This window comes from Numida meleagris, chromosome 5 (assembly GCF_002078875.1).
Source record: "Numida meleagris isolate 19003 breed g44 Domestic line chromosome 5, NumMel1.0, whole genome shotgun sequence".
Taxonomy (NCBI): domain Eukaryota; kingdom Metazoa; phylum Chordata; class Aves; order Galliformes; family Numididae; genus Numida; species Numida meleagris.
In genome coordinates, this window is record NC_034413.1 from 17902555 (window position 1) to 17915535 (window position 12981).

General features: G+C 41.9%; 2 protein-coding genes and 1 long non-coding RNA gene across 4 annotated transcripts; 1 reads left to right on the forward strand and 2 right to left on the reverse strand.

Moving 5' to 3' along the window:
• LOC110400301 (beta-microseminoprotein-like) lies at nucleotides 263-2262 on the reverse strand. Its single transcript, XM_021400082.1, has 4 exons — nucleotides 2193-2262; nucleotides 1935-2019; nucleotides 1135-1237; nucleotides 263-675 (listed from the first exon to the last, which is right to left on the reverse strand). The coding sequence occupies exons 1-4, from the start codon at nucleotides 2193-2195 to the stop codon at nucleotides 546-548; spliced, it is 321 nt and encodes a 106-aa protein (XP_021255757.1). The 5' UTR covers nucleotides 2196-2262; the 3' UTR covers nucleotides 263-545.
• Nucleotides 3015-6808, forward strand: LOC110400302. 2 transcript variants are annotated; one of them, XR_002439740.1, is made up of 3 exons: nucleotides 3015-3500; nucleotides 4056-4126; nucleotides 5532-6808. It is a non-coding gene; the product is annotated as an uncharacterized LOC110400302 (long non-coding RNA). The 2 variants fall into 2 exon arrangements; XR_002439741.1 differs by having other exon boundaries at nucleotides 3015-3448.
• LOC110400300 (beta-microseminoprotein A1-like) lies at nucleotides 6948-11001 on the reverse strand. Its single transcript, XM_021400081.1, has 4 exons — nucleotides 10851-11001; nucleotides 9189-9297; nucleotides 8121-8226; nucleotides 6948-7441 (listed from the first exon to the last, which is right to left on the reverse strand). Exons 1-4 carry the CDS (start codon nucleotides 10851-10853, stop codon nucleotides 7312-7314), a joined length of 348 nt encoding a protein of 115 aa, XP_021255756.1. The 5' UTR covers nucleotides 10854-11001; the 3' UTR covers nucleotides 6948-7311.

The window sequence follows — 12981 nt, forward strand, 5'->3', positions numbered from 1 at the left end:
CTAAGGTGGGAGAGGCTTTCAGAGGGCTTTTTTTCTGTTTGTTCCATCCTGTTCTCCTAGTCCACATGCCCTTTGGAGAAATGTCAATGAGTGTAACAGCGTAGTAAATCTGTTTGTCTGGCAGCTTTGTGTAATACCTATTACTCTAATTGCTAGATTATTTCAAAATCAATATTTAGCTTTACAACCACGTTTTTACAGACACCATGAATTCTTCTGTTTTCAACAAGACCATTCAGTGAGTACTTGGAAGAAAAATAAATTATTTGATATATGTGAAAATTTATTTAACCCTGGATACCAACAGAAAAAAAGTCACAAAGTTATGTGTGGTAAAGCTTTGTTACAAATGTATATATAATAAGACAAACCACCTAGTGTCAGAAATAAGACAGATGGCACAACTAGAGCTGTGAAAGGCGTGAGGTGAATCCATTCCTCCTGAAACCACGCTGCTTTGCTAATTTTCTCTAACTGAGAGATGTAGAGCATATCTAACTTCCAGGGGATGTGCAGAAGAAAGACGAGAAACACACCGAAAAACCTTAACCAACCCCATTGTAGACTTTGCAGCTTATGTCAGGATTAGTCTTCTTCACTACTCGGATGGAGCAGCTTTTCTTGTGGAACAGACCAACGCAGTTCACTCTGTCATAGTTCTTGGGGATTGAAACCCTGTCATTGAGAAAGGCAAGGAGACAAATCAGGAGCCAATGCCTGGACTGGGATAAGGATGCTTACTGAGCTACAGCCATCCGGTGGCAAGCTACATTATGGATTGGTTTGGCTCATGGACTCCGTTAGCATCAACACTGAGGAACCGTCACCAGAGGGGTTGTAGCTTGATGATCTTTAGTGTCTCTTCCAACCTAAGTTATTCTGTGATTCTGTGATGAGGGAGAGCTGTGTCCTTTGTAAGACCTTAGCTGTGTTTCATTTTGTTTCTTCCCAAATAAGTCTATGTGGTTAGCAAATAATTCTGCTTGGTCATGATTAGAGCTAACTGGGATATATGAAGAGGAATTTTGCCCAAGTGAGTATGATATTCTAGCTCAGGCTTTCACCAAGGCTTTTTAAGTCTGAACATTTCAACCAGTTCCTTAATAAGCAAGCAGTAATTTGGGGGGAACTTACAAGCTGCAGCAAACCATCGCATTCATCTTACACTTGCATTGGTAACAATCTTCAGTCTTCCACACCGCACCGAAAACATAGAGGTTTCTGTTTGAAATGCACCCTATGTGCACACGTCAAAAAGCAATAGTTAGTAAATCAATATGGACATGTATTAATAGACATAAATCACAGTCTTATGTTCACGGGCTGGGAACCAAAACTCTACTTTACATTGAGTCACATCAGGAAAGAATCTGATCCAGTGCTTTGCAGAGGAGATACCAAGTCTTTGCTCCCGAAGTGCATGAGAGAGTACAACATGCCATGATTAAGTGGTAGCAACCACATACTAAAGAAATACTCCTCTGCTCTCGTGACAGATCTATAGAAATACATTAGCTGATGGCTATGGTAGGATCTTTCTGCCCTTTCTCATACTGAACATACAGATCTAGACTATAATTTCTCCCTCCTTTCTTCTCCCTCAACTTTTATTAAGCTTCAACACTACCACTCCTGGAGCCTTTGCTTTGATTTTAGCGTTAGGCACCCTACTCGGGTTAGTCAATGCTTCTTGACAGTTCATGTGTTTTGCCACGTGGGCAATGGCTTCAGATACACATCAGCCCTGAGGGTGCACCAATATCATGGAATAGTGTCTGTCTGCCTGGAGATGTCTTCAGATGGGCTGATAGCCAAGTATCCCACTGATTGAATCAGTCTTCAACACAGAATGCATTATACTATTCCGACATTTCTAGCAAAATTAGACTTTGAATTTCTGCTTCATGGATGTCCAGTATATTTGCCATTCTTACCGTACTTGCTGGATGTTCTAAAATAACAGCGGGCATTGCACAGAGTCCTTGAGAAGAGGATCAAGCAGAAGACCAGCAAGAATTTCTAGAAAAGAAGCAGAATTTTTTCTTTAAAATCAGGTGTTTTTTCAGTGGTCTAGTGAATTGACACACTTGCACAGAATTAGGGACAAATCCTACTATTAAAGCTCAGATTGAAAAATACTTTCTGTGTACGTACGCATGCGTGCACACATAGAAAATAAACTGCTGACTTACCATACTTGCATGGGCTGCTCACATCTCATAGTGAGGAGCAGCTGTGTATTTATATACAGTGCACAAACAATGGTCACTGCAAAGGGAGGTGATGTCACCATGAGCACCCTGGGAGCCAGTGGACACTCTAACCTGCTCCTACCATTGATCAGAAGGTGTCACCTCAAAAAATCTTGCAGAAGCTTGTTTTGTGCACTGATGTACATCTTGACCTCTGCTGTGCCATTGTAAATCTAAAGAAACTCCAGCAGATAAATTAGTAACTCCACACCAGCACCAGTGTTGGAGAAAGCTTCTGACTCCCCCAAAATCTGCACCCCCAGTCCTGGCAGGCCATCAGGGAGCAGTGGGGAAAGGGCATGTGTGCAGCAAGGCAGCGGTGTGCTATTGTTCACCTGACCTGCTGCCGGAACATCACCCTGGGTCTGGAACAGGTCATTCCTACAGTGCAGCGGTGTGGAGACTCCACTGTTCTCAGACTGATTTATTATAATTTCAACTTACATGCGACATGTCATTCTGTCCATATTTAATGACCTCTAGGGACTAGCTATAGAGTTTTGTATCTCCCAGTTGCTGATGCAAACCCCTGCCCACGAGACACACACAGATCACCATGAACAGGCAGCACCTTTTTGTCAGCAAAACTGAGATGAGCTGCGTATGTATTGTCTCAGTTCAGAACTGAAACTAACAGTCAGGGTGCTTTTGTAGCTCACATCTTCCTGACAGCAATAGTAGTGATGTGAGGGATTAGGAAAAGCAAAGAAAGCAAAATTCCAGCTTTTTTTTCACCTCATACATACCCTGCCTCCAAGGCAGCAGGGATCTTGCAGCGTCAGTTCTGGAGATCATCAGGATATCTTACCACAGGAGTTGGGGTCTTTTGCAATTGCACCATTGCAGTACACATTATGTGAGGCTGCATCTCACAACCAGCCAGGAAAACTCTCGCAGACACCAGACTATCCATGGCCATGCCGGGGTCTGGAGGAATCCATTGCTTTGCTGAACTGGGGCACAGGCATGACAAGCTCTGAAGGTTGCCAGAGAATTCCCAGCAAAATGAGTTGTGTTAATTCTGCTGGCAGGGATTTTTCAGCAAGCCTGTGCTTGATTAAACACCTTGATAACTCGTTAGCTTCCACTGATTGACAAATAGTTGGAGGAAGCCAAGCTGCCCTGGAAGGGGTTCTTGGACAAGAGGTGCAGTGGCAGAGTGTCAGCTGCTTCTGGAGGGGTCCAGAGCAAAGGAGGTGATTGCAGAGAAAGTGGCTGCTTCCTATTTTGACAGAGGAGTTGATCTGTGTAAATGCGTTTTGTTTTGTTGTTATTCTTAGCAAGAAGCTTCAGAGATTTTATTGTAGTTTGCTTTTAATCTTGTATTTCTGTGTTCATCTTTTGACTTTTCACGCTCTGTGTGTGGTTCTGCTTTAGGAAACGGTTGTGGTGTCTGATGAAGTATATCATGGAAAAACTTCTTCTGTGGTAATTCTTAAATTAATGAACTCCTGTCTGAAGGGAATGATTTCTTCAAATTAACTCTGCTAGATTTTAGAGGAAATAAAGTGAAAATACTATTTCTCTTATGCTATCAAACCTTTAAATAGGTGATGGCCTTCAAACTTCTGTCCTGACCCTGCTGTCACTCTTAATCTTGTCATATTCCTTGATGAGTGACTGTTGAAGTATGTAGTATCTGTAATAACAGTATAGTTACAAGGAAATATTAACATTCTTGAAGAGTCCAGCGCATTCTAAATTCTCCTGAAATAATAAGCTTATTGTATTTATTATTTTTTTTTTTACTGAAAATAAAAGAACTATATTAACAAGTTTTTCCAAACTACTGCTGTTTCTCAGGTAGCCAAGCTCACTGTGGTGGAAGCCATTGTTGACAGAAATACCTGGTGGTGCTGCTGCCTTAATCTGAGGTGTGTGCTAAAGCATGCTGTGTGTGATTTCTTTTTTGCCTTTAAAGTAAAAAAGGCATTCTAAGGCCACTTAGGTTACAAACTTGAGAATGAAGAAGCCAAGTGCTTTTGACAGTTGATAATTTTGAGTTATGTATGGGATCTGTAACAGCAGAGGCTGAACCAGTTTCTCTGTCCATGCTTGCCGAGGTGCTCAGGAGTCTTCTCTTGAGATGGTAAGGCTTTCCAGGTAAAGCAGGTAGTGAAGGAGCAGAGGGTTCTCTGTTGTGTAGATGTGAATGAACACTTCCCCTTAGGATTGTAGAGGTGTGCCCTTTGGGGTCCCTCTGTTAAGAGAAGGATAAATCAACCTTCCCTAGTGGATGGCTGTAAGAGGTGAGGAGGCTGAGTGCCTCCTGAGACATGGAGTGCTTCCCTTCTGTCTCAGCTTGCTGCTTGCCTCTGTGCCTTCTCCCCTGAGATCTGTGGTGCCAGTGGTGCTCACAGCCTGGCTCCAGACAGCCTGTAAGTCTTTCACTCGCTGTGGGATATGGCAGCAGTTAATATATGGGTGTCCTTAGCTTGAGGTCTGTGAAGCGATGAGAGGAACATCCAGCCCTGCCTTTCCCTGTTTATCTTGCTGTTTGTCAGTGAAGCTGCCAAACTAAACTGGTTAAATAATGCAGTGGTTTGACAAATGCAGTGACTGTGCCAAACCAAGGAGGCAGTTCTGCCTGGAGATGCTTTTGCCAATTAGGAGGGTTTTGAATAGCTTGGAGATGCCTGGAGCCAGGCTGGGCTGCTCCCCCCACCTCAGACCAGAAGGGTGCCTTGATGTCACCCCTGGGTCACCGAGGCTCTGACTGCAGGCCAGATCTCGCTCCTGTAACTCAAGAGAAACTTGTCAGCACTGAAAACCTAACCTGTCTTCAGAAGCCTGTAGTTAGACACAGACTGCTGTCCGACTGTTGCTTTTTGAAGCAAAAATTGAGTTTTCTGACTGCTGCTCCTGCAGAAGGCCTCACTCTTTAAACTCTTCAGCTACATGACATAACACAAATGCAATGTAATCACTTCTTCAAAGAGAGGAAAAACTTACTTTGTTCCTTCCTTCAGTACTAGGCTTGATACCTGTGGGCCTATGTGGATGGATACTTAAACTCTTCCCTCTTCCAAGGTTCCAGTTGCCTTCTCAGGAATTGACCCTTGCACAAACCTTGAATCTGAGTCCAGTGCAGTTTCATCTTGTCTTGTTGGCTGTAACGTGCTTTGGGGCATCTCTGCTTTGGTAATGGCTCCTTTGAGCCATTGTGCATTGACCCCTTCTCAAGCTCCCTGAGCTACCTGATGTCATGAAGTCTCAGGACTCTGGTAGCAGATCTAGTGATCAAGCCCTGCACTAAATCGTCTCTTTTTCCTCTTGCAGATGGGATGCTGGTCATGTCTATGGATCCTACCTCTATCCATGGTGTCGCAAATGTGTCTACCTGACTAATAAAATCATGCAGTTGAATTGCAATGTGTCAGTGTGCTATAGTTCCCTGGTAGTCCACAGAATTCCTTCTTGACAGGCATCTCTCAAAACTAGTGCTGGGGAGGAGAGTGGCAGCAGCTGATGGCATGTATGCATTCTGAACTGTAAATGGGATGTTCTGCAACTTGTTCCTTCGAGCCAATGCCCATGGCCTTATCAGTTATGAGCTGCTGGTTCTGGAGAAAGAATTGTCCAGGATTACTTGGCGGGCAAGCAGTTGTATCTCTGTTTCCTGAAATTAAGGCTTTTGAGGAGTTCGGCTGGAAATCTCAGGGTGTGGGGCTGCAGGCTGAACTTCTTAGTCCTGCTTGAAGCTGAGTCTTTAGAATAGACCCCAGCCTTGGGACCTGAGCAGAGGTGAGCTTAGCAAACGGAGCTTGTTACCTTCCAAGTTAAGGAACACTGCACTAACACAATGCACAAGAAACTTCTAAATCTGACATTGAATGTGTTTACTGGCATGGACTGTTGAAAAATCTGTCAACAGGACAAACATTTTTCTTCATGATATTGGAAATTTACTATCTAGAATCTGCTTTTTCTACTCTAGAAGGCAAGAAAATTGGTGGAAAAAGCGGGGAAAGAAGGGACAATGTAGTCAGAAATAGGCATAGTAAAACTGAAGTTTTTGATGACAGCATGAAGGGAGGCTTGCCACCACGGACTTTAAAGCACGAGATCAGTCTTACCACAAACTCTTGTCTTTGTGTGTTTTTTTTTTGTTTGTTTTTGCTCTGTTAAAAAAGTAGAGATGCTAATGCATCTTCTTCCTGAATCTACCTTTGGGTTAGAGTTATCGTTGAGCTTTCTTTCTCCTGTATAAGGGATAACAATAGGCAGGCAAGTCTATGTCCAAGTCCAAAGATCTTATAGGTGCTCAATCCTGTTGATGACCTCTTCAGAAGCTTCTCTCAGTACTAATAGATTAAAGATACTTCTAAAAGGCTGCTTGCATTCTTAAACCCCAGTAGAACAAATGAAAATTAAGCTCAAATCTGCCAGCCTGCAGAATTAGGCTTCAGGTTTTCATACTCTGTAGATTTGGCTTGACCAGCCTTTCCTTCTGGCACAGGAGTACTGTTGTGGAACTAGGATGCCATCTAGTGATGTCATAGCAGAGAACGAAGTAGCTAGAGCTATCTGCTGTGTTAAATTCTTGATAACTTCCCGTAATGCTTGCTAGAAAGTTAGACCTTCCCTGCAATTCCTGGCTGCTGGTGAGCACCAGGAGAAGTAGCACTGGTTTTCCACTTTCCACTTCCTTAGGGCTTCCTCCTCCAAAAAAGAAAAAAAGAAAAGTCACACGAATTTTTGATGCTTCATCTGGTTTTATTTTTAGCCTTAAAATATAGCTGTGTGCAGATAACAGAACATACTCCTTGGCACTGATGTGAAATGAGAGAAAAATTAAAATCATCAGCTGATGATGATGCATAAGGTCATCTTTAATTCTGGGTATCTAGGAAGTAATAAGTTAGTTCTTGCGGCACAGAGAAGCAGAAGGCAGAGAAACGGGGAATCTTTTGTGTGTAGGTTCTGTTTTATCACTCAGGAAACTTCTGTCTGAGTAGACTTCACTTGATGGCTGCATTCTTCAGCATTTTTAAATTTGTGAGAGAAAACCCTTGAAATGAAAAGAGGACTTCTCCCCCAAATCCATGGCTCTTCTTTGTTAGCCCACCCACTCATGTACTTCGCATTTTTTTGAGTGATCGGCTTTCTCCACTACTTCGTAAGAGCAGGCGGTCTTGTTGAATATGCTTATGCATTTTTCTTCGTCAAAATTAACTGGTGTTGCATAGCTGTCATTGGGAAAAGAAGGACAGGTGATTAGAGCAAGAAGGAAGTGGGTTCCATTTGAAATGGCATGTTGTAATTTGGAGAGGTGATGCTGAGCTGGTGTTTAATAATAGAAAAGGGAGCTCATATGAAGCTGACAGCAAGAGGCTGCTCACGCCACTGCTTAAACAGGATGAGGGCAGAGTTATAGTTTACTGATTTGTTTTATAACAGAAGGATGCTTGTCATGTTTACTTGCTACTGCAATATCATTTGTTTTCTGTTTAGCCACGATATGGAACAAGAATTGCATGAATGTTATAGGCAGGACAGTGCATGGCTGGCTGCCCCTCTTAGAGAAAAGAGGTAATGTGTGCTTGGAAAGATCTTAACTAGCAGCAGTAGAAGACTCTTAAGTAACTAAATCTTTTCTCTTGAATAAGTATCTTGCCTGAAATTTTAGCCTGTTCACAATTACTCCCTTTTTTTTCTTTTGTTATATCAAGGATTATTTTTTAAAAATGAGCTCTATTTTTTCAGAGGAACTTCTTGCATGTTCATTGTTGGGTTAATGCTCAATTTTGTGATATGAAAGGAGTGAGTGAGAGGAGGGTCTTGGTGGTTTCTCGGAGACCCCTGTGTGAGGGAAGTGCTTTGTGCCACATTGTGCCAGCGGAGGGAACCCCGCTGCTCTGAACTTACCTGGTGCAGCAGCTGATCCCAGACCTTAAACAGGAGCACTCTAAGCAGTCTTCAGTCTTCCAATGAGAACTGAGTTCATGTGGCTCTCCCTTCATGTCATAGCAGCCTGAAAATGTAGCATGCAGGCAGCTGTCAGACATACTACACTAACAACATTATTGCCTTCACAGTTCCTATAGGAACTTCGTTGGATTTTCACAATAATGGGGCAGGACTACTGTCATATTAAAGCTTGGAAAAGGGTCTCCTCAACTCTGCTGTTCTCCATGCTTCTCGGAGCCATCAAGTTTCCTAGAATAGCTCATCTTGGAACTAGGTGCCCCAAGCAGGGAGGAAACTGGGCACAGTCCTGGTCAAAAGTAAGCAAAGGCTTTGGCTACACTCCACCATGAACACTAACTGTTCTTCTCCCATCATTTAGAGCATGTCTAAATCTCCTCGGTAAATTTGTCCTGATCCTCAGCTGCAGGAAGGAAATATGTACTGGATATGAAGTTCCTGTCCAACACTCATGAAATAAACTTCCAGGTGATTTGGAAAGCAAAATTTTATGAGGACTGGGCTTGAGCGAGGGGAGGATTTGGGAGTTCTAGGTTATGCCTTTGTCTACAAATGTATCCTGTTTCTTTGGCATCATTAGCTCTTTTTTCTTCTAATACCAATAGCTTTTCTGAAAAAAAGGTTTATCTAGGGTCTCTTGGTTTATTTTGCGTGCTGGCACAAATCAGCTCTTGTTGCATGCAGCTTTTGAACACTTATTTTCCTGTAGAAGCTCTCAGAATAGAAACAAGAAAAATGACATTGCACAGATGTATAAATAAGCCTCTGCTACTTCCCTGTACAAAATCTATTTGTAATTTCACCTGTGCCATGTTTCTTAGAAAATTTCTCTTTTATAACATATTATACATTCATTTCTTTCCATACCCTACTTTCCTCCATTTCCCATCAGTTTCTCTCCACTGTTTCCACTTATTTTTAAATTATGATAGATTGCACCATCTAGATAAATCCAATCAGGCAGTGCTTGTGGACTGTATGACAAGATGAGGACAGCTGACTTCTTACCTATAATCTCATCACCATGGATCACTGGCTTCAGTGGCAGAAAGTAGCAGGAAGCATTGGACACTGTCACGCTAACAGAAAGAACAAGAAGGCAGGCCAAGAAGGTTTTCTGAAGAAGAAAGCAGAATTACTGAAAATATTTAAGTATATACTAAAACTTCCTGATGGTAAATATTGCTGTTAGAAACAGGAAAATACACTGTGGTTTTGAATAAAAATCCAATTGCCATTTGTGTTTTAGACACTGTAACACGCCATCAGGAATATCAAGCCATTTAGAAGACACAGAGGCAGAGCATCATTTGAGAGGAAAAATAAACAAGTCTGTCTTTCCAAGCTGTTAAAATCATGTGTTGCCTGAACCAGGAATAGTAGATCCAGTTACTGTCTATGGAAGTAAACTATTCGGGGAACGTGTTCTACTCCTTCCCTCTCCTTATTCATTTTTCTTGTTATTCACTGCTGCTGCTTGTGTGGTTCTTAACAATCTCTCTCTGTCCCTGTGTATTTTGTGTGTGTATATGCATATTTATCTATTTTGGACAAAGTAGGACTGGTGACTTCTTAAAAAATAAGTTAGACTTTAGATATGGAAGGAAGGATTAACATGCATTTAATTTTGCAGAGAAGAAGTTATAAACCACCAGTTCGTTCAACAGGCATCCCTAGAGGGACAAGATGAGTAAAACAACCTGAGCACTGAAAACAAGGGATTTCATTGGAAGGCAGGAAATCTATAAAGTAATGTGTATTTTAATCATGCAAAGTTTGTGATAATTGATTCCATGGAGTTGGACAATCACACAAACATAAGTATCATGAGCATCTGATAATCCTAGGCAAGTCTGACACAAAATACTACCACATCATTTATGTTAACAACCTGCTCTTATTTCTTAGCTTTCTGCATTGGCCCAACTCCGACATGGAATGGGACAGATTGTTTCCTGTATTAAGACTATCAATCACAAAGTAAAATAAGTTGAAAGATGATATTGTAGATGTCACTTAAAGCAGCTACTTGATCTGGACCCAGAAAGTAGGATTTTGGTACGGATTTACAGAACCCTATTAGAATGGGACTTGCTGGATGGATCAGTCTGCGAGGTCCTTAGGGATACTACAGGGATGGAAACAGTCATACTAACCAGTAGTTGCTAGATCAAGAATTTAAGCATATTCACTGAAATATTTTGATTTCTTGAAAGAAGAAAACAGAATTCTAGTACTTACTGAGATAAATTCTCTCCTGGGGGGAGAATGTAGTTATACTTGAGCTGAAAAATGATTAAAAACCAAGATAACATTTTGGGGTTTAAATAAACATTCTGATGTTATCCTGACTCTTCATAAAAGTGATGGTCAGTGCTAGGCTGAGGAAAAACAGAGCTGCTTTCTGCCAGAAAAGTGATTACATTCAAACATCTCACACAAGTGAAAAGCCTTCATCTGGAGTCCTGTTGGACATCTCTTGCATTGTAAAGGCTGAAATCTTTTACCCAAGGTTCTTACCTGCCTGTCCTCGTATGTCTGACTTTTGCTCTCAAAACTCAGTTTTGAGTTATTTAGATCTCTGAGTGCTCAGATAAATCCAACAGAACGTCTCTGAAAATCTGTGGCAAGATAAAATTGTCTTTTACAATAAAAGATGTAAGGACTCACCATTTTTGCAGAATTATGAGGCTTCCAGTAAGGAGATAGCCTATAGAAAGCTCATCTTGTCCAGGAACTTATATAGAGAGGAAGTTTCTGATATCAGTCCTTGAGTAAACTGAACATACATGAATAACTCCAATGAGGTTTCCGCAAAATGATCTCATGCGGTATACATTATTAGAATGAGGAAAGTTTTTGGTTCTGAAGAGATAGGTGTGGCTTTGTTCAACTTATTATCTAGAAGGGAGCTATGGCAGGTACTTCAGAAGGAATTTCAAGCCCAGAAGGAATACTTGGCACACTGAGAACCCCATTAGTGACTGAGTGGTTGTGGTTGTTGCCCACACCAAGTAAGGCTCTTGTGAAAAGGAAGTGGTGGTTGGAAGGAATATGTGGAAAGCCAGGTTTCTGTGGGGAGACGCTAGCCCTTGGAGAGTTGAAGGCCCTTAGAAAAGGGTAGTAGGTAGTAGGTAGCTATTTTCTTCACTAGTCAGTTTTCCATCGAGACTTAAGTGCTGAGGTCTTGTCAGGACAGGCACTCTTTCCAAATTCTTTGGACAGTAATTTGATAGTAAAAGAGCCAAGTACAAATCCCTTTTGTTTAGCTTTGATCTATGTGGTTCAAATATTGAGAACTGTCTATCCCTGGTAGCACGAGCAAGACTTTTAGTTACCAGGACTACACAATTTGCAATAATTTCACCAGTCTGGCTACCTAATTATTTTGCCTCATTGTGTGGATTTGAGAGTTGAGGCTGAATTCCAAGCTGGGGTGACTACCCCCACAATCTAGAGTTGAGAGCTAGCTCAGGATGTCCATTTGAGAAAGCCAGCACTATTGCAATGTGTGTCACGGTGTGACCAGGGCTCATATGGAAAGCCTTAGCTGGCTTTCAGCTCAGTAGGCTGGGTAAATAGCTACCACATAATGAATTGATAGCTTTTTTGTAACTTCCATGTGTCTTTTTTTTAAATTCAGGATGGGCAAAAAGAGCTAAAGAGTTTGCAGGTATTCATAAATTTGATAAAACTGCCCAGAACCAGCTTATCACTAAAAAGTTGGATTTGGCAATGTCAATATACATACTGCCCTAAAACAGGAGATGACTAACACTACAGCCATGCGGCTCACACCCTTGAGCCCTAAACTCTAATAAGTCAATGAAATGTGCTAGTCCATGAGCACAGGCACTGGAAATTTCTTTAGTGACGTCAGCAAAGAGCAAATGTCCTTTCTGGATGTCTCACAAACATATATGAAAAAAGTTCAGGTGTCATTGTGGTTTAAGATACTATCAGCTTTTCAGAGGAGTTATTGTGGAGCGCGTGCATTTTTCCATTAAAGGAAAGAAAAGGCTCAGTAGGCTACCAAGCTTATATACCATGGTCCTCAGCCAAGGCCTTGCTTTGTGTTGGTTGCAGTGCAAATTGAGAGACTCCCACTCTGCCTTCCATTGTCCTGTTCCTATGCTGCCTGACCTAATTGATTTATGTCTGTGGAGTGACTGAGGACAAGTAATAGTTTTGCTTGCCTGTATTTTGTAAGCTTTATATTGTGAGGAAGTAACTATTTCACCTTGGCTGAGGACATGGCAGGAAGCACCACTGAGTCTTGTTCAAGGTACTGGCTCTTCTGCGTCCACAAAATAAAGGACCAAATATTCCATGACAGTTTGAAAGAAAAGTGCCATCAAATTACATTGCCTTGATTCTGTTAGTATTACTGAGCCATGTATTTTTTCTTCTCCTACGGTGTGGATCTTGCATGCAGTATTTTGCCTAACAGATGTACTGCAACAGGTTTTGTATGAGGACTCACCACCAGACACATTGCAATCTGTGATGCAGGTGAACTAGAGTGAGACTTGTGGAATCTGTTACTGTCAAAACCCAGTAGAACTTGCTAGATTTGTGCTGAGTGACAGAGAAAGTGCTTGTTGCTCTAACTCCAGAAGACAAAAATCCAACCAACACACATGCATTCTCTCTCCACCTGTCAGACAAGCGCTGACCGCTCAGCTGCCCCCATTGCAGGGCCTTCTCTGTTTTTTCTAGGTGTATGCAATGCCTGGTATGGAGAGAACTTCTTGCCAGCAGCTTTCTTGGGAATGCAGTAGAGACCAGCTGCAATGCCTAG